The sequence below is a fragment of the Myotis myotis genome, unplaced genomic scaffold (genome assembly GCF_014108235.1).
Source record: "Myotis myotis isolate mMyoMyo1 unplaced genomic scaffold, mMyoMyo1.p scaffold_m19_p_3, whole genome shotgun sequence".
Lineage (NCBI taxonomy): Eukaryota > Metazoa > Chordata > Mammalia > Chiroptera > Vespertilionidae > Myotis > Myotis myotis.
Window position 1 is genome coordinate 119,800,346 of NW_023416335.1, and position 26,212 is coordinate 119,826,557.

The window sequence follows — 26,212 nt, forward strand, 5'->3', positions numbered from 1 at the left end:
TTTAAATTCTAGCTAACCCTCTCACTTCACATCATATATAAAATCTCCATACTTTTATTGCCATGTTATTTCTTAAGTTTTCTTTTTCTTTTTCAAGTATATTAAATATGACTCCATCAAAAGGATATCTTTTAGGGCTTTCAATATTCTGAAAGAAAAAATTCATATTGCTGCCTTGTCCTTATTATTCTTAAAGATGTATTCTGATCTTTTACTAAGAGTTTTATTAAAACTGAGATAAGACAGAGATGAGATAATTATTTCAAAGTTGTATCCAACTCTGAAATAACTAAATATTTTAAATAATATAAGGTAGTTTAAAATTTTAACTACAGAGTTATTTAAAAGTAGAGAAATGTCTGTCTAAACTATGCAAATCAACCCTGAGAGTATAGGTTTTAATTGTAGGCCATTCTTACTATAAATATTCAGAATCCAATTCTACTAGAGGGGGTAAAAACACAAAGAGAAACTAAAGAGAGTTTTAAAAAACATGGGAGAATTTCATTTTATCTACCATATTACTTATTCCACATTGTGAAGGTGGTTAGTACAATATTAATATGGATTTTCAATTCTTCTTTTGAACATTCATCCTGAGACATTTGAGTTTTTAGACTTGCTGTTATTTAAACATATTTGAGCAATTTCCATTAATAAGTGGAGTGAAATGCAGAATAATATTGGGTTGCCATTATACAGACTATATCATTTCTTTAAGTTAAAGCCCATTTCATACATCTTTCTAAGATCAAAAGAAGGAGAAGTCTAAACATGAAGATTTCTGCTATGGCAGGGTACAGCCATTTAACTTCTTTCAACAAGCCATAGATGGCAGAATTCTCTTTGAAGTGGCAGCCCTGTTGGCCTTTGAAGTCCCTTGTCAATTGCAGAATGGCTCTGGTGGGGTTTGTTTTGTAGCCAGCTGTCACCATGAAGGCAGACATGACGTATTTCCAGCAGTCTCACTTCAGGGTCTGTCAAGTTACTGATTTCATAACCAGTCACCAGAACAAAGGAGATTCAAACTCATTGACATTACAGCAAGAGTCTACAATGAAACTTACTAGGTTCCTCTTGACAGAACTTGATTTAAATACTGAAACGATCATACAGTGGCAAAGAGAAAATGATTGTGAATTTAAATGTTACAGCTCCTCATATTCTTGAAACATTAAAAAGTATTATCTGTATGTTTGTCAACAAAATGTTTTATAATAACATCTTCCTTTTTTAAAATGAAATATCTTTGAGTAATAGCAGCTTCAATCTTTACACTGACAAAACAGACGACTTCTCCAGAAATCAGTAAACTACTTAAGAAGCAGTTTATATTGCTCACTTCCAAATGAACTTCTTTCTAAGACTGAATGATTCTATACAGTTTTGAGAAACATTTGTATTTGTAATACTTTCAGAATGCACAGCTACTCACCTCAGAAATCCGCATCAGTTACTACTAACAGACTTTTAAGGGTAAAGAAAAAAGTATTGAGACATGTTAAGAAACTTCTATAAACTATAAATGTAGTCCATTACAGCACTATATAAAAGGAAACAACGGTAATAATATTTTAAATCTATTTTTAAGGTAGGGAGAGATGAGACAAATGTTGAAAAACTTAATGTCAAATTTGCCGATGATCAGAAGTATTAGTCCCAACAGAAGAAAATAAAGTAGGATCAAAAAGATTTTCAAACTAATTTGGTCACACTCTATATTTGTTCTATAGAATGTTTTGAATTTTTACATGTTTTCATGAACATGGCTTACTGTTATTTCAGAGTTGAAGACTTTTAGCTAGCTCCCATTAGCCAAAAGATTAACAAGAGCAAAGCTATAATGTTGTACATTTATCCTATAAGACATAATAAGTCCTTTGTAACCCACTGATGAATAGGTAAGGACAATGATGATTTCTAAAGTTTATTTTTCAATTATGGCTACCATGCTTTAAAATCAAACACTAAAAAAAATGTTATCTGCAAATGCATAATACCTACTCTAATTTTTTTAATCTGTAATTCTAAAATCTTTGAGTTTATCTGGTCAGATAATGTGCTTTATCAAATCATATGGAAAGGAATTAAAGAATAAAAACATGTAATAATTAATCATAAAATTACCATTTAAACTTAAGTGATACTGCTATTATTGGAAGGTAGAAACATTCAGAGGGGTCAGAATAAAATTTCATTCACTCAATAAATATTCACTGAATGCCACTATGTAACAGATATGATGATAGGTATTAAGGATATAATAATAAACAAGACACAGGCCCTATCCTCAAGTAGCTTTCATTCTATTGGAGAAGATAGAGACAGTCCAAGTAATAGACAGTAAGTAATAATACAGTGTTGTAAAACAAATAGTATAGGGGGCTGATTAAAACATGGGAGAGACATATAACTCAGACTTGGAAGGTCAGAGGTTTTATGAAAGAAGTAAAATTTATCCAGACAAGGGCAGGAGGCAGCCTATCAATGATTCCCTCTCATCATTGAGGTTTCTATCTCTCTCCCTTTCCATTCCTCTGAAATCAGTAGAAAATATATTTTAAAAAGAAAATGAGGGAAAGAAAACATAAATACAGTGGGGGCTTGACTTACGAGTTTAATTCGTTCTGAGACCAAGCTAGTTAAGGAGCTCGTTAAGGAGCTCGTTAACTCAAATTACTCTATCAACTCAATGCAAAAAATCGGCTGAGAGACAGCTGGTATCTCAAAAAACTCGTTAGTCGGGACACTTGTAAGTCAAGGCCCCACTGTATTCATATAAGTATAGGATTATGTTTATAAAACCAAAGAATAAATTGTACACTCTCAGAATAGCTAAAAGGCAAGCCTGGCCAACGTGGTTCAGGGGTTGATTGTCGACCCATAAACCAGCAGGTCACAGTCTGATTCCCAGTCAGGGAACATGCCTTGCTGCAGGCCAGATCCCCATCCAGTAGGGGGCATGGAGGCAGCTGATCAATGACTCATCATTGATGTTTTTATCTCTCCCTCTCCCTTCATCTCTCTGAAATCAATAAAAAACAAATAAAAGTAAGTAGACAATGGGGAAGACTGGGGAGTGAAACTATAATTCTATTACTGCACATCACCTTCTATAGGCTACCCAGCTATCAGTGCTGCTTCAGTGGTTTTTTTCTATTTGGAAAGTACTTGGTATCATGGTGATAAATATTGTGTAAGTGACTAGGTAGTTTTGCAGCCAATAGAAAATAGAGATTTTTATTCTTTTTTAAATTTATCTTTATTGTTGAACCTATTACAGATATCCCATTTTCCCCCCATTGATCCCCTCCACCCTGCACCTGTCCCCTGAGGTCTTCACCATACAATTGTCTTAATAAATCTTTAAGAATAAAAATAAATGGAACATTCGGCAGCAGCCACTGCACAGACTGAACTCCACTTGCTCATGTGTCTAACTCTGTTTCCCATGCAACCATGTCTGATAAACCAGATATGGCTATGATTGTGAAATTTGATCAAGTTGAAAATGAAAATAGAAACACAAGAGAAACATCCACTGCCTTCAAAAGGAACAAACAACCCAATAGGAGAAGCAAGCAGGTGAATCATAATGAGGTGTGTGTCACCAACATGCACTGTACATTCCACAAGCACTGCCTTCTTATTTTACTTCTTTTAGCTATTTAACTAAAGATATAGAGATGTTGGATCAAATGTTGATGATTGTGCTACCCATTTTCACATCAAGAATCAAGAACTACTGACAATGAAGGCCATCTCTGCCTCTCCCATCTTCCTGTCTGGATGGCAGGGAAGGAAAAGACTTACATGTTAAAGGAAGAAGCTGAGACGACAGGGAAATTTACGAGTAAAAACCAAGCTGGTTCAAGATGTCCTGCAGGCCTTATAATGCAGTTTCATCAAAAGTGCCATTTTTTGGTGACCCTTAAAAAGGCAAATTAGCCCTGACCAGTTTGGCTCAGTGGATAAAGCATCGGCCTGCGGACTGAAAGGTCCCAGGTTCAATTCTGGTCAAGGGCATGTGCCTTGGTTGTGGGCACATTCCCAGTAGGGAGTGTGCAGGAGGCAGCTGATCGATGTTTCTCTCTCATTGATGTTTCTAACTCTCTATCCCTCTCCCTTCCTCTCTGTAAAAAATCAATAATATATATATATATTTTTTTAACGGCAAATTAATCTATAACTATCTAGCAAATCATTGGTAAAACCTTATGATCTTCTAGGTCAAGAATTTACACTTAATATATAAGCCAAATAATGTTAAAATGGCAATTTGAACAAAATGAGTATCACTATTAAAAATCAGCCTTTAAAATAAAAATCAGAACTCATGTGCAAATGTTAGTTATACTGAGAGGATGTATCTTCACTCAAAACATTCAAAAACATTCTTTCGGAACAAAACAAATCCAACTTATTAAGCCACAAAAGAAAGTCTTATTACATTAAAGGCATTTTAAAACTTTTAATTAGTAATCTATTTGAAAATAGCTACCTCAAAAATAAATTTATTCTAGCCCTGGCCAGTGTGGCTCAGTTGGTTGAATGTCATCTCATGCACCAAAAGGTTGCTGGTTTGATTCCCAGTTAGGGCATATGCCTGCGTTTCACCCTCGATCCCCGGTGGGGGGGCGTGCAGGAAATAGCCAATTGAAGTTCTGCTCTCACATCGATGTTTCTCTTTCTTTCTCCCTCTCTCTTCCTCTCTCTCTAAAAATCAATAAAAATATATTTTTTAAAATAAATAATTTAAAAAATTTGCTCTCAAAGTATACCAGACATGACATTTTCAAATACAATAAAAAAGCATTTCACAATTTTTAACTTCATAAAAGCACTGCTGAACTAAGGATATTGCTCCCTAACGCTTGGTAATTCTGAGACTTGTTTAAGAGAAAAAATTTTACTGCATGCTCATTTTAAGAAAATGAGTAAAGTGGACCAAATATATGGTGCAGGAAGATGATTTGACTTTGGGTGGTGGGCATACATGTATCATGGATATGTACATTTGAATATGTGATCTTCTTAACCAATGTCACCACAATAAATTTAAAAAATATTTTTAAAGGGGGGGAAATGGACTCTCACATTCAACAAAATACAAAACCTGAGCAGAGAGAAGTTTCAGAAGGAAATAATGTGGAAAGGAACCCTGGGGTTTCCTCGTGGGATTCCCTTTTATCCCTCTACTAGAGGCCCAGTGCATGATATTCGTGCACGGGTGTGTGTGTGTGTGTGTGTGTGTGTGTGTGTGTGTGTCCCTCAGCCCAGCCTGCACCTTCTCCAATCTGGGACCCCTTGAGGTGGGATCGGGCCCAAACCGGCAGTCGGACATCCCTCTCACAATCCAGGACTGCTGGCTCCCAACCGCTCACCTGCCTGCCTGCCTGATTGCCCCTAACTGCTTCTGCCTGCTAGCCTGATCACCCCTAACCACTCCCCGGTCAGCCTGATCACCCCCCAACCACTTCCCTGCCAGCTTGATCAATGCCTAACTGCTCCCCTGCCAGCCCAATTGCCCCTAACTGCCCTCCCCTGCTGGCCTGATCACCCCTAACTGCCCTCCCTTGCCAGCCTGGTTACCCCTAACTGCCCTCCCCTGTAAGCCCGATTGCCCCTAACTGCCCTCCCCTGTAGGCCTGATTGCCCCTAACTGCCCTCCCTGCTGGCCTGGTCCCCCCCTAACTGCCCTCCCCTGCTGGCCTGGTCCCCCCCTAACTGTCCTCCCCTGCCGGCCCAGTCATCCCTAACTGCCCTCCCCTGCTGGCCTGGTCACCCCTAACTGCCCTCCCCTGCTGGCCTGGGTCCCCCCCAACTGTCCTCCCCTGCAGGCCTAGTCCCCCCCCAACGTCCCTCCCCTGCTGGACTGATTGCCCACAACTGCCCTCCCCTGCTGGCCATCTTTGACCACATGGGGACAGCCATCTTGTGTGTTGGAGTGATGGTCAATTTGCATATTACCTCTTTATTAGATAGGATTTGCCAACACAGTTTAGAAGACATCTTCCTTCACTGCACTATTAGACAACTTCTCCAAATATAGAGCTCAATATAGAGCAGCATGTATTTGGAACAAAAATACTGTAAGGATGCCCTAACCGGTTTGGCTCAGTGGATAGAGCGTCGGCCTGCAGACTGAAAGGTCCCAGGTTCGATTCCAGTCAAGGGCATGTACCTTGGTTGCGGGCACGTCCCCAGTAGGGAGCGTGCAGGAGGCAGCTGGTCGATGTTTCTCTCTCATCGATGTTTCTAACTCTCTATCCCTCTCCCTCTCTGTAAGAAATTAATAAAATATATTTAAAAAACAAATAAAACAAAACAAAACAAAGAAAAACATGTTTTCCTTTGAGAGTTTTTCCCTGCTCAAACTTTAAAAGGTTCTGTACTTTATTTTAATGAGCTATGGCTCCCAAACAATTTTATTTTGCACTTTGAGAAATCAAGAGCTGCAAACATCTTCCTCCTATCAGAGGTAGTTATTTCTTCTCAGGGGCTAAATTTAGGCAAGAGACAAATAAATTCTGGACCTAAGAAAGATAATAAGAGTAATGTCCCTATCCAGAAAAAGCTTCCCTCATTTAAGGTATTTCAAATGAATACTTGATGTATACAATTAATAAACAGTGGAGTTAGAAAACACACAAAGATAAAATAAGAAAAGATGAAAGCAGGAGGCAACAATGAATGAAGTTTACACAACCCCAGAAGTACAAATATAAAAGCAGTTTCTTCATACCTTAAACCACTTAAAGCCCAAATGACTGGTCTCATGCAATATTTCACTCAACAGCTTCAGATAGGCAGTGAGAAGCAGAATGGTGCAAAAAAGATAAACAGAAGAGAAAAAAAGCATGCAATTAAAAGCAACTTATATACAGCCACTTTGGGAGATAGTGTCACAGTTTCTTGCAAAGTTAAGTGTAGTCTTCCCATAAAATCCAGCAACCAGACTCCCAGGTATTTACCTAAATGACTTGAAAATTTATACTCATACATAAATGACCTAAGTATTTATAAAAGCTTTATTCATAATTGCCCAAAATTGGAAGCAATCAAGACATTCTTCAATAGGTAAAGGAACAAGCAAATTGTGGCACATCCATATAATGGAATGTAATTCAGAGATAAACCTAAGTGAGTTTTCAGGCCACAAAAAGACATGGAAGAACCTTAAATGCAGAAGGTAAATGAAAAATCTAGTCTGAAAAGTCTACATACTGTATGATTCCAACTATATGACACTGTGGAAAAGGCAAAGCTATAGAGAAGGAAAAAGATCAGAGACTGGGAAAATGGGGAGGAGTGATTAGGTGGAGCACAGGTGACTTTTAGGCCAGTGAAACTATTCCGTATGACACTGTAATTATGAATACATGACATTATACATTCGGTAGAACCCACAGAACTGTACAACTCAAAGAGTGAACCAAAATGTAAACTATGGACTAGTTAATAATGTATCAATACTGGCTCATCAATTTAGCAAATTTACCACACCAATGTAAGATGTTAATGATAGGGAAAACTGAGGTAAAGAAAGGAGTATCTAGCAACACTCTGTACTTTCTCCTCAAGTTTTATGTAAATTTAAAAAACTGATCTAAATAATTATAACCAGTTTACACAGCAATAGCTTTAAAAAGAACACATAACAGTAGTCTATAGTCCATAATGACATGATCTATTATTAATGGCCAAAACCTCTACATGATCTCTGATATGTAAGGTTTTTAACTAACTAATGATTTCCAAAGGACGAAGAAATCTTTAAAGGAGAAAAAAAAGGGTGACATTTTGAAAATAAAGGAAAGTGTGTAAAAAAGGTAAGATCAAGCTGAAAGAATATCCATTATCATTCTGAAACAACAGCTATCACCACCCCATCTCTCAAACACTCCACTACCCAAACTCTATTCAACTGCACATCAGGAAATAATTCAAATGGAAAGTGGACTAAGGCACTACAGGACATACTGTGAAAAGATCAATTTTCCCTCAGCTTTGCTTATTTCAGTCTGTCTTTATTTCTATACTTGACACTAAAGAAACTATATCCTAGTATCTAACACAGTTACGAAGGGTTCCCTTGTGGTACATACTACAATAAGTCTCCTTTGAATTGTACTCTTCTTCCTTGCTATACAACTAACTTAACTCACAAGAGCATTGGTAGTCTGATCCAAGAGGATCCCCCCGCCATTCATGTTACCCTCTCACTTGAACTTTTTATGTTTAATATTTATATTTCTCCAAAAAAGAAGTGGAAAAGAAATAATCACTGAAAAATAAAATGTCATGAGTCTCTGTGTGAGGCAGGTTCAAAACCTCCAATCACACTCTCATAATGGGACTTGAGATTAGAGTCTTCACTGGTTAAAACTATTTCTTCCATTCACATCTCCCTCTTTACTTATTCTTCCCAATAAAAAGTTCAAAGCAAGGGTAAGGATCTAAAAAGGGTCTAGAAAATTATATATATAAACCAGCAACAGAACTTTTAACAAGTCACCTCAATAGAACAGTGATCTGGGACTCTTTAAGTGTCACAATATCTCTATCTTTCATACTTGTTATTAATCTTAACTTGTTATAGCTTTAACTGCCCTTTTGAACAAGCCAAGGTATAAAATAAATGAACTATTTGCTATTTAAAATTAACATCTTTAACTCAGAAATGCTTGTGTTTTTCCTTTCAATTTAAAAGCAGGATTGTGCCGGTCTTGTAACAAACAGACATGTTCCATTTCATCTTTTCAGATATATGAGCATATACTACATAACTGTATCTGAAATCAGTCCCTAATTATTAATGCTGAGACTTCTGCATTAAAACGAGTCAATTCTTATATAGCTATATTTCAATTCTTATTTAAGACTAAGTACTTACACTTGAGGAGTGTTTTTGAAACCATATAAACATACATTATGTGTAGCTTCCCTACACTACACTGTTTGGGTTTTACCTTTTGTTTAACCAGCTGCATTGCCAGTAACTGTATAAAATCGCAGACCTGTTTTTCAGCATTGGTCCTGGCTGATTCCTCTTGTGCTAGCACCATTTCTCGCTCTGCAGTTATCTGTACACTCTCTCTTAGTGCTTCTTCCAGCTCTTCAATTCTGTCATCCTTCTTACGGAGATTGTCCTGGAAAACGATGGAAGACTCGGTGAAGTAGACTAATTAGTTAACACAAGGGGAGCCTATGTATCAACAAGGGCCATTTGTTTATTAAATGTTCTTCCCTTCAGAAGTAAATCCAGGTAAAAACGGTATCATCAGAGAGGAAAAAATAAAACAAGAGAAGAAAGAAGTAAAGGAAGTGGAATAAGTATATTAAGAGCAAAGGGTCTAGTTATTAAGCAAGAGAAACATGTGATGGACTTGACCTCCATAACAGAGTGAATAAAATTGTTGCGCTACGCAGCATGGGTAGCAAAAGCTTAATTATGTAGAAGCACAAAGCTATTTTTGAACTACTCTCTAAACTGACCTAATGTCAGCTCTGATGAAGCAAAGTAATAAGACTCAATGTCAAACGTTCTCTTTCCCTGAAAAGTTAAGCCTAGATGAAAAAGTTAAATAAACAGCATGATCTTATAGATTATATTTTCATATAGGCAATTATTTGGCAAACTAATTTTAAAAAAGAGAAATGGAAAAAAGAGTTTTTCCTAATGAATTAAAGAAAGTCACGTTTTCTCTTAATTTTATATAAAAAAACTGGAAGTAAAAAACCACACCCTGATATAAATGACTTGTCTGGCTAAGAATGAGTAATTTAGTTAGCCAACCAAAACCCACTGCATTAATAATCTAAACAAGTTTAAAAAGTAAATTTTGGGGAAGTAACTATGGATTTCAATCAGAAAGACAAGCAAACTCCTATAGGACTTTAAAAGATCATGTAAGACAAAACATTTTAGAATAAGAATAAATTAGCAGTTTTCAAATAGAATGAAAAACTTAACTCGTGAGGTTATTATAAGCATTTCCTCTTTGGATTCCTATAGAACCAGAATATTAATAAGAATAAAGTGCTGGATTCCAAAATGGTGATGGAATAAGTGCAAGCTACAATGACATGCTCCCAGGACCAAACTGGACTTACAACTAAACTACAGAAAAACCATCCTGAATAATCAACTGAAGACTAGCTGGAGAGAAACTGAAAACCAAGAACGGAGAGCGGAAACTGCATAGAGAATGGTAGAAAGTGCGGAGGTGCAAAAGGGCTGGCTGGGCTCCCACAGACAGCACCTGAAGTTCTGGAGGGATATCTCAACTATGGGGGGTTCCCACTGAGAACTCTAGCATCTAAACCCCAAGCTGGGCTCCCAAGCCCAGAGCACCAGAACTGAGAAAGGTGCCCACGTAACATCTGGCTGTGAAAAGCAGCAGGGTTGCTATCTGCCAGGGAGAGATGGCTAGAAATGCAGGCACCCTCTAAAAGGGCCTTCACACAAAATTTCATGTGCAGCCAATCACCTTGGGCTCCAGCAGAGGGAGGGCAGAGTGGACTGGAGTTGGGTGAGCAGAAGCCAGGGTTGGAGGCTCTGGAGTTAGACCTTGAAAGGCAGACACCCTGGTTTCCTGTGCTGAGTCATTCCCTCATGCTGCGGAGGACATCTTTCTCAGACAGATCTTTGCTATCCAGGCAGTTTTTGGAGAAAAGGCAGTTGCCCCACCCTATTGGAAAACCCCTTGCCCACCCTGTGTAGTTTCTGAGGCCCATTAAGAGACTGAGAATAATGATCAGCCTGCAGGCAGAAGCAATTGCCCCACCCTGTTGGAAAACCTCTCACCCCACACTGTGGTTGAGAGGCTAATCAACACTGAATACAAACAGACTGCTGGCAGAAGCAGGTCTCTGGAGGCTTTGAGTCTTTGCCTGATATAATTCATGGCCCGGGCCTAGGAAAAGCAAACCTCAGTGCACATCTTGGTCTTTTCCAAAGGCACAAAGTCCCAGCAGAGGGAGTCACACTCTGTGGATTGCCGATGGCTCCAAACAGAGTGCTCAAGGCCAGTCAGGAACAGCGTCTGACACTGACCTGCACTAGAAATTGGGAGGTGTAGCAGATCTACCTAATATATAGACACAAATTCAAACAGGTAGCCAAAATGGGGAGACAAAAAAAAAAAATAAGCCCCAAACGAAAAAACAAGAAAATTCTCCAGAAGAAGAGCTAAATGAAATGGAGATAAGAAATTTGAGATAAAGAATTCAGAATAATGATGGCAAAGATGTTCAAAAGCATGAGAAAAGATATAGTAACTATGAAGAATGACTTAGCACTAATAAAGAACACAGTAGAAGGAATACATAGCAAGTTAAGGGAAGCCAAGGATCAGATTAGTGAATTAGAAGACAGGGTAGAAAAAAAATTACTAAATCAGAAAACCAAAAAGAAAAAAAAAATATGTGGACCCAGTGATCCCACGTCTAGGAATATGTCCTAAGAGACCCAAAACACCAATCAGAAAGAATGTATGCACCCCTATGTTCATAGCAGCATAATTTACAATAGCTAAGATCTGGAAACAGCCCAAGTACCCATCAGTAGATGAGTGGATGAAAAAACTGTGGTACATTTATCCCATGGAATACTATGCAACTGTAAAAAAGGACCTCTTCTTTTTGACACAGCATGGAGGGACCTAGAGAATATTATGCTAAGTGAAATAAGCCAGTCAGAGATAGACAAGTATCACATAATCTCACTCATATGTGTGGAATCTAAAGAACAAAATAAAGTGTTGAACAAAATAGATCCAGAGACACAAAAGCATGTGAAATCTCCGAGGGGAAGCAGGGGTGAGTGGGTGGGAAGAGATCAACCAAAGAATATATATATATATATATATATATATATATATATATATATGCATAACCCTTGGACACAGACAATAGGTGGTAGAGGCCTGGAGTTGGGTACGGGTGCGGGCTATAAGGGATCAATGGGAGAAAAGAGGGGACATATGTAATACCTTCAACAATAAAGATTTTAAATAAATAAATAAATAAATAAATAAATACTGTGTTTCAAAGGGGCATATGTTAAAAAACAAATAAATAAATAAATACTCAATATATTGCAGTAAGTTCTGCTCTTATTCTGAAGATTCTAAAGATACCTAAAGTTTCAATATCCAAACAGCAGATGTCTGAAACACAGCACCACGCTAAGAGCTTTTAAAACTATCCCATCCCATTTTCTATGCAAACAGTCCCTCCTGCCCCATTTTTTTTTTTTTTAACATACCTACAAAAATAGTAGTGAGTAGATTTTGGTGACAGAGTTTGACACAAATTTCTAGCGACAAAACTGTTCATCTACACTATACTTAATGGTGTATTTTGGTTTGAAGGAAAAGAAAGATCTTTAATCTGTTCAATGCCTGAACTCTGAGTAGAAGTGACAGTTATCACAGCTTCTCTGAATATGTGTGAGCCAACAAAATGTCAGTTGGTAAAATATTGGACTTCAGAAACTGTGAAACACAACAGATTTGGTTTACTTCTGCTCTCAGGCCCAAGCTCAAGGAAGTAAAGGGTTCGTGCTGAAACCCCTGCGAAGTGTTTCTATACCACGTACAGCCCAGGGCCCTGAATATGTGCTTCACAGTCTAAACTATACTTTTTTTTTCCCAAAAAGTCCACATTCAGCAGTCTTCAAGTTAAACCGTGAGGTAGTCATGCCATGATGAGCCTATGATCTTAAACAAATCTACATAGAACCTCTGATATCCCAAATCCCTTCTATCCACAGAATATCTCATAGGTTTGAAGATTCTGAGGCATTCAGAAAATAGAAGGATGACTTATTGGAGCCAAATGTAGATACAGATTAAAGCTCAGATATGGCATGTTACATATCTTAATCTCATAAGTGTAAAAAAACCATTCCTACAGTTTATATGCATTGTTGATTTGCTGCTAGCTTGGAATAAAGTCTTTTAAACTTCTTCAGCTAAATTCATTATTTGTGCTATTGAACATGACAGCCACTAGCCACATGTGGCTACTGAGTATTTAAAATGTGGCTAGTCCAAATTGAGATGTACTGTAAATAACCCTAAATTCCAAAGACTTAGCCCAAACAACAAAAAAGTAAAATATTTCATTAATAAGCTTCACATTAATTATGTGTTGAAATGGTAACAATTTGGACATATTAGATTAAAAATACATTATTAATTATTAATGTCATCAGTTTTCTTTTAGTTTTTTTTATGAAGCTACTAAAGAATTCAAAGTTATCTATGTGCTGACATTTCTACTGGACAACATTTCTAGAGCAAGAATAGTTTCTACACATGAGATATATTCATAAAAGTCTCTATAACATATCATGTTTCATAACTTTTCTTAGCTCATAACCTATTAGCACACAAATATCAGTTACCTAGGTGAGAAACCGTATGGCAAACTCTGCCAAAAGCTCTAACAATCCTCAGCACTGAAAATGACTGTGGTGATAACATTAATAAAACAAATTCAAAAGCACTTAAACTCTTCTACCAACAGAAAAAACTGAATTGTGAATTTAAAGTGAAAAAATTTCAAGTATTTGGCAAATCACTTTAATACTTAGGATATTAAAGTTTTTTTATTAGTTGTTTATTGTTATATAACAAGTTAACTTAAAACTTAGCAGCTTAAAACAACAGTGAACATTTTTTATCTCAGTTTCTATGAGTCAGAAACTCAAAAGCAGTTTAGCCAAACAGTTCTGGTTCCAGGGTCTCTCCTGGGGTTAGAGTCAAGATGTCAGCCAGAGTTCCATCCTCAGCTTCCACTTACATGGTTGGCAAATTGGTAATAGCTCTTGGCAAGGGGCCTTTCTCTTCCTTTCTACAGGGCTGCTTGTGACAGGTCACCTGGCTTTCCTCAGAGCAAGTGATCCAAAAAAGCAAGGCAGAAGCGTCGTCTTTTATGGTCTAGCTCAAAAGTCACACACCATCACTTCTGACATTTGTACTGTTCACCAAGACTAATTCTGACACAATGTAGGAGAGGACTAACAAGGGAATGAATACCCGAAGATAAGGACGATTTGGGGCCATCTTAGGAGTTGGTTAGCATAGTACTCGTCTGTAGCTCCAGTACAAGGAAACTGGATTATCAAAGCAAACTGTGATTATCAAAACTGCTTCTGAGAGAAAAATATCTGTTAGGTTAACAATCTTTACCTCAAAGACACAGCTGTTATGAGATTATACTAAAATGGGACTCAATGATACCATATTTTTAAAATATATATGCTACATAGTAGAGGCCTGATGCATGAAGATTCGTGCAAGAATGGGCCTTCCTTCCCCAGGCTGCCAGCATCCCCTTCGCTCCAGCCTTCAGCCTTTGCTCCAGCCCGGAGCCACCTTTCTGCCTTAGTTCAGGCCCGGAGCTGCCTTTCCACCTTCCCATACCGCCCAGAGGCCCGGAGAGACTGGGGCGGTGCGGAATGCCTGCGTCATCGCCATGGCGATGATGCAATCATCCCGCCCTGCCCGCTCAGCGCCTGTGTATGCAAATTAACCCGTCATCTTTGTTGGGTTAATTTGCATACCCACTCCTGATTGGCTGGTGGGTGTCATGAAGGTATGGTCAATTTGCATCTTTCTCTTTTATTAGTGTAGATTTTATTGATTTCATAGAGGAAAGGAGAGAGAGAGACAGAGATGGAAACATCAATGATGAGAGAGAATCATTGATCGGCTGCCTCCTGCACGCCCCCTACTGGGGATTGAGCCAGCAACCCGGTCATGTGCCCTTGACCAGAATCGAACCGGGACCCTTCAGTTCCCAGGCTGATGCTGTATCCACTGAGCCAAACTAGCTAGGGCATAACACCATATTTTGATGGAACACAAACATACTTAAAATGTAAAAGGCAAATATTAAAGAGACTTAGCAAAATTACGATATGGATCAGCAAATCACTGAATATGAATTCATCAAAATATGCATTCTCTCAGGAATTATTCAGAATAAAATTTGCAATTGGTTTGAGTTCTATTAAGAGATGTTTTCTGTGATTATGGTAAAAATTACATTAAATTTAATTCATGAATAGCTCAGTACTAGCTATGCTCAATGAGGCCAAATATTCAAAGTTCAACTAAAAAATTATTTGGCAAATATTTAGAAAGCTATACAAGTTTATAGTAAAAAGCTATAGAAGTTTGTTAATAAGTTTAGTCTTCACAGTTTAGTGAAGTTCCTTTCTTTTGGGAATCAATCCATTTTTTAAGAAAATATGAGAATAAAATATTCATAGCCTTATCAGCCCAAATGAGTAAAGACTCTCTTCAGATTCCTGTTTCCTCATTAATTTTCATTAAAATTTATTCTACTCTTAAGGGGAAAAGGGGGGAAAGTAAAAAATTTAGCCAAAAAAATGAGTCTATTTATTCTGTTTGGAGTTAATCAATGTTCTAGCACTCATTACTTCAAAGCAAAGTATTAAACTGGCAGCCTGAGGGAAAAGACTAAGTAGAAAAAAAGACTTCAATTTCATTCACCTGCTTAACTTGGATAGTTCACTCTGTTTATCCAGTTCAGGCAATCCCAAATTTAGATATGTACTGTGTGTCACAGAAACAAACTAAATAGGTATCTGGAGACTGCAAAGAAACATACTCTACCATTATAAATAGTTCAGTAATCTAAATCTAAATCATTAATTAATTAAGTCATTTAAAAGCAATACCTTAAAATTTTTACTTCAACTGCTATAAATTAAGTTTGTACTCATCAAAGCTAGCACAGACCAGTTTTCCTATCACTGAATCAGGTATGGAAACCTACTTATTAATGCCAACTATACTTATTAACTGGGTCAAATGAGACCACTTCATTCACAAAGTAGAGATCAAAACAGGTTTGTGTGACTAGTTCTGGGGGGTGGCAGAGAGTGAGAGAGAGAGAAACTGGGAAGCTGCCAAAGAATTCCTCATATCCTTAAATAAAATTTCTATATTCATGAGATTAAGGCAAAAGCTGTGACAGCTGTAACTATGACTTAACTCAGGCAAATGAACAAGAAGACTGGACCCCTTAGCAAATCCCATAATACTACTCCCCTAATACATTCCTCTGAACTTTACTTCTTGACATCAGCTCTGGGAACGTTAAGCCATATACCAATGCAGCTCTAAGACTCTAGTCTCCACTGCCTTTCTTTCAAATCAAACATTCAATAAGGAATGCAAAGGCAAAAGGAAAAACAGCAAATAAAAATTAATCTTATGTCCTCTTCAAACATCTCCCTCAAAATTAAAAGAAAAAAGGAGGCTCAATAATACAGTAACATAAAAAAAAAAAAATCACTTGATAATGACATCTTATTAAGCTTTTCCCTTTTCAGCAGTGGAAAGAAGGTCACTATAGAATTCCATCAATTATCCAATATTATAGCTTTCCACATTCACTCATCTCTTTCCCAACTGTGACTCAGCAATAGTTATGGAGGTCATTTATTTGGGTTCATTTTAAGAGCTGCTTCCTTTGGAGTAAACACAACTTACCAGAGAGACTTTAACATATTCTAAAAGATATTAATTTTAACTGCTACCCATTATCCTTAATGTAGAGAGACAGTAATTTTTTTATTACCCTAAACCCCAATGCTTATTCTCCCCCCTCTTCCCCATTCCCCAAGTATACATACACATGCAGAAGATTTCATTAAAATCATTAAACTTGTCAGAATTCAATTACCAGCTGCTCAGATGTTTAGTATGTTGGGGGGAGGGGAGGGTTGAAGCCACATGCACTGATGCAGTCACTTTTAAGAGAAGAAAGCTAGCCCTAGCCAGAGATAGAATTTGGTTACATATCAAGTACTTTTTGTTTTAAGAAATAATTTGAATTAAAATATTTTCTTCTCTCTTCTCTTTAATATCCCTCAAATATCTCCCCCAGTTGCAGAACTCCAATATAACCTCAATTTTAAAGATCAAAGTTAAAACAAAAGCAGATGCATTTCATTAAAGAAATGGAAACACACATATAAAATGATGCTATATAAAAAATAACTTTTACAAAGCACCTAGTACAAAAATTCCATATATACTAGCCAGATGGTTATCTTGAAAATTCTGATAGTTGGATATCAGAAACTTGGGCAAGGATATGAGGTTTACCTAATTTAGAACATGTCTCCTCTGGTTGGTATGCTTATAAAAAAAATAAGCATACATTTTCAAAGTCTTTACCAAAACCCCCCAAAATAATCTTTTACTTAAAATAATGAATTGATATGGTCCAAGAGAGGTTAACTCTTGCATTTGCATTTGAGGTCTTAGCAAAGGGGATATATATACACGCTTCTGCTTTCTCTTAAAAATAATAAGAATCTTATTGGAGATTTTACTTTCCAAATGCAAGGGAGGAGTTTCCACAATAATACAAAGAAAAGGATTAAATATTTCATTTCACTGAGATGAGAACATAGTACTTACAGAACACAGAATGTTACTGCCAATTTTAACTTTGATCACTATTTTATGGTGAGAATTTTGGTAATAAGCTCAAAGGATGTGGCCAAAAGTTCCCACAGAATAGGGCTAAAGTTAACTCTAGGAAATGCCTGAGCAGGCTACACATCAGTACTATCAATAAACATTGTTTTTCCCTGGCCAGTGTGCTCAATGGTTAGAGCATCAGCCTGTGCACTGGAGAGTCAAGGGTTCGATTCCCAGTCAAGGGCACGTGCCTGGGTTGCAGGTCTGATCCCGCCCCCAGATGGGGCGCATGTGGGAGGCAACCAATTGATGTGTTTCTGTCACATCAATGTTTCTCTCTCTACCTCCTGTGTGTCTCTCTCTCCCCTTCACCTTCCTCCCTTCCACTCTCTCTAAAAATCAATGGAAAAAATAACCTCACTCCTTGGGTGAAGATTAAAAATAAATAAAAATAGTAAATAAATTAATTAACACTGTTTCAATAAATTTCATTGGCTATCAAATGGAACTGAATTTTGACCAAAGGGAAAAGTATCTAAAGTATATTTCAAAACTGCAGAGTTTTTAAAAGTAATTTTTCTAAATGGTAAAAAGTTGCATAGTTTGAGCTAAAAGTTTTAAAAAGCTGCATACATGACAATAATCTGGGTAGGTGCTTCACCTGCAGAAAAACAATTTCTAAGTTAATTTTAGCAACTACCCACAGGGTTGTAAAATGAGATGCTGATTTATATGTACACTTCCCCAGTGTAATCCCAACTCCATTTGATACCTGATTGAGAATAATATAAAAACCCACCCATGCCCATATTCTAGATAGAAAATTCCTGTTTGGCCAAGGAAAAAAGTAATTTAAAAGGGAGAAATTATGTAAGATTAAATCTTTAAACAGGTCAAGGAGAAGGTCTGTTAAGAAGAAACCAAGTCCTGGCCGGTTTGGTTCAGTGGATAGTGTCAGCCTGTGGCCTGAAGAGTCCCAAGGTTCGATTCTGGCTAAGGGCACATGCCTGGGTTGCAGGCTCGATCCTCAGTAGGGGGTGTGCAGGAGGCAGCCAATCAATGATTCTCACTCATGATTAATGTTTCCATCTCTCTCTCCCTTCCACTCTGAAATCAATCTATATATATAAAAGCCTAAGCAAACAGAATGACCAGAATGACTGGTCGCTATGACGTGCACTGATCAACAGGGGACAGAAACTCAATGTGGGAGCTGCCCCCTGGTGATCAGTGCACTCCCACAGCCAACCTCCCCCAGCCAGCCAACCTCCTGTGGTCCCTCCCCTCGGCCCCCAGGCTGGGATGGAGAACCAGGGGTGGGTGACAATGGACACGGCCCTTTCCCAGGGGCATCGAGTGCCAGCTCCCTCCTTGGGGTGGGCGGCCAACCTCCCGTGCCCCACTCCTCCCCATTTTACCCCCCCTCCCCAACCAGCAGGCCCTGATCAGCCTGCTGCCTGCCCGCTGCAGTTGACAGCGTGGCAGCAAGGAAAGGAGGAGGGGAGGAGAGGGGAACTGCGCGGTGGCGGGGCGCTGATGATGGCAGCATCGGCATCTGGCGTCCGTTCCTTCCACACCCGGCCCGGCAACCGTCACCTCCTCTCTGGCCCAGCCCTCATTGGCCCTGATCACTGGCCTGGCCTAAGGACCCCATTCGTGCACAAATTTTGTGTACCAGACCTCTAGTAAAAATATATTTAAAGAAAAAAAAGAAGAAACCAAAATTTACTTTTACAAAAAGAAAAGCAATGATATCTTAGAGGTATCTAGCATGTGACACATCACGTACTATTTCTAGAAAGATGTGAGAAGATCTTAATTTTTAAAAAGGTTTTCTTAAATAATTATCCCCATGACCAATGTGAAGACCAAGGATAAGTAGTGTTCATTTCAAAAAGGAAAAAGAAAACATCTTACCAAAATGAAAAAAAAAAATCGTAAACAGAGTAAATCAAATCAAATTTGGAAGAAAAACACAAATGTTTTGCTAATTCTGCATCTAAGGCAATATTCATATATAGAGAGTTGCTTCCCCTATCTCTATTCTATTGTTTTCACTTTCTTTGAACTTTATTCTTCACATCATTGGTCTCAGAAGACCCACAGTGTTATTTCAGCAGTGCCATTAATCTCTCTGACAGTACACTCCCTCAAGATTCAATTCAGATACTTATCTTTGTTATAAATAAAAACAAAGCACTAAACCACTATTAATATGCGCTCTGCTTTTAGTCCAGTCTACTTGTCTTACTAAAATGTGACTAAAACTTGGTAGTTTTGTCAAAAGACAAAGTGAGTGTTATTGCTTAAAGAATAAAAATATGTAAGGCAAATATTCCCAACTGAGGGAAAAGGACATTTCTTTTGTTAAAATATGTAAGGACCTTGAAGGGCAACCTATGAAATATTAGAGAACATTAGGATGTTAAATGTAATAATATCAAAGTTTTTCTAAACTTGTAACTAAATTTTTAAATTTTATTTCTGTTATTTATAACAATAATTATAGCTATAGTTAATGAACAGCTTACCTGTGCAAAACATTGTTTAATAAAATAAAAAAAAGGAAATTTAAAAATAGCCCTTAATTGATATAGGGCCAATATAAACTAGTCAAGAAGAGAATGGAAGAATTATTAAATCATGCAGGAGCAATTATAAAACAATAAAATTAACATATCGGCTGAGGAACAATGCATAAGACAGTAACAAGAGCAGGATACAGTTCATCAACAAAGGTTCATTTTAAACCAGAATCTTTAGGTAGTAAAAATGGAAATCTATAGGAAAAAGATTCTGCATAAGCAGAAGAACATAAATTAATTAGGAAACCTATAAACTCTATTTAAGGAACACCAACACTATCAGCTTGCCTAGAATAGAATATCTATGCTAGTTGGATATCTCACCTAAAAAGGAGGCTAGTTATATATTGTTTATGCTATTGGCTGACCCTTGTATGACACAGATTTAAACTGTGTGGGTCCACTCATATGTGGATTTTTAAAAATAAATATATTAAAAAGATGTTGGCAACTTGCAACAATTTGAAAAAACTTACAGATGAACTGCACATCCTAGAAATAAGCCCCAAAAAGACTAAGAAAAAGTTAGGCATATCATGAATGCACAGAGAGACGTAATGCACAGATGATGTAAACTTATGGTATCAATAAACACGGTATTTTCTATTCCTTTTCATTTTCTTCAAAACATTTTCTTTTCTCTAGCTTATTTAATTGTAAGAATACAGTACATAATACATATACAAAATATGTGTTCATCAACTGTTTATGCTATCAGTACAGCTTCCAGTGAACAGCAGGCTATTAACAGTTAAGTTTTGGGGGTGTCAAAAGTTCTATGGGGATTTTCAACTGGTGGGAGTGTCAACGCCCCTAACCCCCACATTGTTCAAAAGTCAACTGTACTTACAGGGTTTGGAAAATGGCCAATCCAACTCCAAAGGCCAATCTAAGATGTTTGTGAATGAGAGTTCTTGACATTTATCAATGCAACTAAAATCAATAAACGTTTTTCTAGAGAACCAGTTATGTACAAAGTACCAAGATATGGTTCCCAAACCCAAGTACATGGGGAGAAAACACACAAAATCATTAGAAAATAATACAAGATAAAATAAGGCCTGAAATCAAAGCAGAAATAAACTCTAATGGAATTACAACAGAGGATGTGATCCTACATAATAAAAGCCTAATATGCTAGGTGTCTGGTCGTCCAGTCGGCTGTTCAACCAATCAAAGCGTAATATGCTAATGATATGCTAAGGCCGCTCAACTGCTCACTATGATGTGCACCTCCACCAGGGGTCAGACACTCAATGCACAGGCATGGAAACATGGAACAGACTAATGAATCTCAAAGGGAAGGGAGGAGGGGGGAAGGCGGGTAGAGATTAACCAAAGATCTCATATGCATACTAAAGGCCTGGTGCACAGATTCGTGCACCAGTGGGGTCCCTCGGCGTGGCCTGTGGGGATCAGGCCGAAAATGGCAGTCCAACATCCCCCCGAGGAGTCCCAGATTGTGAGAGGGCGCAGGACAAATCCGTGCACTGGGCCTCTAGTTTCAAATAAGAGGATTTAAGCAGGCTTCACAAAGGAAAGGGCATTTGATCTGAATCTTAAAAGATGAGTAGACTTTCAATGAGAGATTTTCTAATCCCCAGATCAGCATCAGTCAAATCAACTACAATCATGTTTCCACAGAATTATTTGAGAAGCTCTTGTTGCTGGGATTTACCTAATTTCAGTTCTTCATAGAAGCAATTACTCTATCAATTGCACTGTAACACAAGTTTTGACATATACATACACATAAAAGGTTATAACGTGCATATTTAATGTTCATAGAAAGGGGGAAGAAAACATTTCTTTGTCTCTGTATCCGCAAAGACTCAAAACTGAATTTAATTATACAGAGCTAAATTCTGTTTTAATTTTATTTTTCAATTATAATTTGCATTCAGTATTATTTTGTAGTAGTTTCAGGTGTAAAATATGGTGGTTAGGTAATCATAAACTTTACAAAGTATTCCCTCCCATATTTCCAGTACCCACCCAGCATCATACACAGTTATTACAATATTATTGACTATATTGCCTATGCCAGTGATGGCAAACCATTTGAGCTCGGCATGTCAGCATTTTGAAAAACCCTAACTTAACTCTGGTGCCGTGTCGCATATAGATATTTTTTTGATATTTGCAACCATAGTAAAACAAAGACTTATATTTTTGATATTTATTTTATATATTTAAATGCCATTTAACAAAGAAAAATCAACCAAAAAAATGAGTTTGTGTGTCACCTCTGACACGCATGTCATAGGTTCGCCATCACTGGCCTATGCTGTACTTTACATTCCTATAACTTTTTTGTAACTACCAATCTGTACTTCTTGATTCCTTCACCTTTTTCACCCAGTCCCCTAACCCTCGTCCCTCTGACAACCACTAGTCTAGATTCCACATATAAGTGAAATCATATGGTATTTGTCTTTCTCTGACTGACTTATTTCACTTAGCATAATGCCTTTAGGTCTATCCATAATGTTGCAAATGGTAAATTTTCATTCTGAAATTCCTGAGTAAGGGAAGCAAAGTTTGGCAAAACTAAATGCAGCACATCAACTGAAGAGTCACTATAATTTAAAAAAAAAACACACACAAAAAACACACAGAATCACCAATATGTGTCTCATTGTTTTTAATATTCGTGTCCTATATCCATGACTATCAACTGGAATTATAAAATAGTTTAAATATGAGTATATATGGACCATGCTAGAAACACTTTAAAAAAAAACATTGTATAATCAAGTCTTAAAATAGCCACATATATACCTAATAAGACATTATAAGACCCCAAATCTTCCCTGCCCCAGCCCTGGAACCAACCACTTTTCCAAGAAATCTTGGATCATTTTAGTGGAGAAAGATATATAGAAACCAAAGTCTGGATCCCCCTTCTTTCCACTACTCTCCCAACCACTCCCACAGATAATTGTTGTTTTTTAGTTTCTAGTCTATCCTTCGTTTTCTTTTGAAAGTAAGATCATATGTTTTTACTTTCTTATACCAAGGGTAGCATATTATAAATAGTCTTTTGTGCCCTCTCCCACTTGACAGAATGTCCTAGAAATCACTCCATATCAGTTCATTAGAGACTTTCCTCATTCTTCTTCTTTTTTTTTTTTTTTATAATCCTCACCTCAGGATATGTTTTTATTGATTTGAGAGAGGCAGGGAGGGAATGGGGTTGTGAAGAGAGAGAAAGAGAGAGATCAGTCAATTGTCCTGCCCCCCCCCCCGCCCCGCCCCCGCCACACACGTACACACACAGAACCCAACGGGAAATCGGATCAGACCTGCAACTTAGGTATGTGCCCTGATCTGGAACCAAACCTGCAACCTTCTGGTATACAGGACAACACTCCAACCAACTGAGCCACTCGGTTGGTGCCCTCATTCTTTTTAAAGCTGGCAGTCTTCAATGTTTGGATGTGTCATAGTGGATTTAAGCACCCTCCTACCTTTGAGCAATTAGGTTGTCACCAATATTCTGTAATTACCAACAATACTTCAAAAATTCTTGTGTATAGCTTGACCGGCATGGCTCAGTGGTTCAGTGTCGACCTAAGAACAAGGAAGTCACAGTTTGATTCCTGGTCAGGGCACATGCCCGGGTTTTGGGCTTGATCCGCAGTGGGGATAGTGCAAGAGGCAGCCAATCAATGAGTCTCTCTCATCACTGACGTTCCTATCTCTCTCTCTATCTCTCTCCCTGTCCCTTCCTCTCTGAAATCAATAAAAAATATTTTTTAAAAAATGTTTGTGTATGTCAGATACATCTAGATGTTGGACAGCTGGGTCAGTAATTAATGGCATATATATAATTTTAAGCAACATAAAAATCACATTTGGGACTTTAATCATTTTTAAGAGAGTAAAAAGGCTTCTAAAACCAAAAAATGTTGACCCTAGGTAATAAAGATCATAGTAATTGTCCAAAACACAAAGGTAGAAAGAGGATACAACTTAGTGGTAATGTGATATCTTACAGGCATTAAGGCCAGGATAAACAAAAGCAGTGTTTAGAATCTGTGGGAGCGCTAGATTCAGTGCATTTAGGGGTATCATTTTCATTTTATTTGTAAGGAATTTGTTTAATCTCTTCAGAATACTTTTAATATGTTGAGCCAAGAACAAAGAGCAAAGTAATTTATATCCAAACTCACTTTCTGCCAAAAGGAATACTTTTAGTTCCATTAAAGTATTCAAAAAATGGAAAATTGGAAAGAAATAGTTTTTCTTTTTCAGAGCAATTTCAAGATAAAATATGGGATTTTGAATTTAAAAAACCACAGTAAGCAAGGATAATAAAAGGACAAATGCTAAGTGCAACTATCATAAATAAATCCCACACATGATGTTGAACAAAAGAAGTCACAAAAGAATAAATAAAATAAATCCATTTAATAAAAATAAAAACATGCAATACTAACCTATACTTTTTATTTATATACTAGAGGCCTGGTGCATGAAATTTGTGTGTGTGTATGGGGGGAGAGGGTGTCCCCTCAGCCCAGCCTGCAACCTCTCCAATCCAGGACCCCTTGGGGGATGTCCTAAACCGGCAATTGGACATCATTCTCACAATCCTGGACCACTGGCTCCTAACTGTCCACCTGCCTGCCAGCCTGGTTGCCCCTAACTGCCCACCCTGCTGGCCGGGTCGCCATCACAGCTCCCCCGCCGGCCTGGATGCCCCACGCAGCCTGCTTGTTCAGTCGTTTGGTTGTCCCTGACTAACCCCCCTGCTGGCCTGGTGGTAGGCAGCCATCTTGTGAGGGTGTGAGGGTTAATTTGCATATTACCTCTTTATTATATAGGATACACAGGTCATAAAGAAAAGCAAAGAACAACAAAAGTCACAATAATGATTTTCTCTAAAGGAATGGAGGAAATAATGATTGGGAAGGAATATATATTTATGATTTCTGGAATGCCATTAATATCCTTGAGATTATCACTTGATAATACTTTATTATTTACATTGTGTGTGTTATTTGTTTTTTAAAATATAATTTATTTTTTATAATAAAGTAAATAAAAAAATGGTACTACTACTTTGTGGCAAGCTGAAACTTCTACCCAACTGAAGCTAGCAATGTTCTTACCACCATAACTGGCAGTCATTGAATAGCAAAAGATGGAAATGAACCTTCAAGTTTTAACCTTGACAAACAAAAGAAAACACACTATGTGTTAACATGATAAACAGAATTATTCTTTGGTGGTATCTGATAAAGATTAAATATTCATACTCATCAAAGTTCAAAACATTAAGTATAATTCTTTTTGACATAAGAATGTATTTTAATCCTAGAATTATAATGCTATGTTGGAAATATTAAAATACTAAAATAATTCCTTACTTTTACTTCTCTTATTTCATGAAAACATCAAACAGGTGGACCCAAATGTATATTCAGAAAATGAAAACACACACAAAAAAAATCAAAAGTAAAAACTTTTTAAAATATAAATCCTCAATCAACTGGTTTTCTACTGTTCTACTCCCTCATGAATTCTACTATTAGCCATTTCTCCAAGAATTGCTGGCAACATTTAGCAAGGAATCATATTCAGAGGTCACAAACTGGATGCTGAGGATACTCACTTCTGCTGGGCTGTCATTTGCAATAAGGCAGTTAAGAAATAAGTAGCAGAGCTATCTAGTAAAAGAACTGAGAACAGATCCAAAGTATCCTATTTGTAGCCCAGTGCTCTTTTCTCTATATTTGAATGAATTATATACATGTGTCTTGCATATGGCCATCAGCTATCACTTTTCATTACCTTAATTTTAAAATCTATCACATACTGAATCACCTTGGAAAAGTCATTCATCCACTCTAAATTTGTTTCCTCTAAATGTAATATACAAATAAGTACTATAATTACTTTTCTTTTGGATTATAAAAGGAGGAAATAAGAAACTGCATATGAAAGCACTTTTGTTGTTCTTGCAACAACTTATAGAAGACCAAAAGGGCACCTTTGGGTTTACAAAGGCAGATGGGGAGTGGAAAACATTAAATGGGAGGGAGAAACAAGGCAAATGGAACAGGTAAGGGGCAAATATAAAGAAGGGCTTACCCTATATAATAAAGAGGGAATATGCTAATTTATCTGTGACAGTGTGCCCATAAT

The 26,212-nt window shown here is 37.4% G+C and overlaps 1 protein-coding gene across 16 annotated transcripts in view; it reads right to left on the bottom strand.

The window, feature by feature from the left end:
* The window catches only part of ERC1 (ELKS/RAB6-interacting/CAST family member 1), a 520,764-nt gene that overhangs the window by 255,152 nt on the left and 239,400 nt on the right, over window positions 1-26,212 (bottom strand). For 13 of the 16 annotated variants that reach the window (XM_036301299.1, XM_036301300.1, XM_036301295.1 and 10 more), the window contains one exon: window positions 9,021-9,152. The exons of the other annotated variants lie outside the window; for them this stretch is intronic. In XM_036301299.1, coding sequence (XP_036157192.1) covers window positions 9,021-9,152 — 132 coding nt within the window. The remainder of the gene's footprint in view (window positions 1-9,020; window positions 9,153-26,212) is intronic. 16 annotated transcript variants of the gene reach the window in all.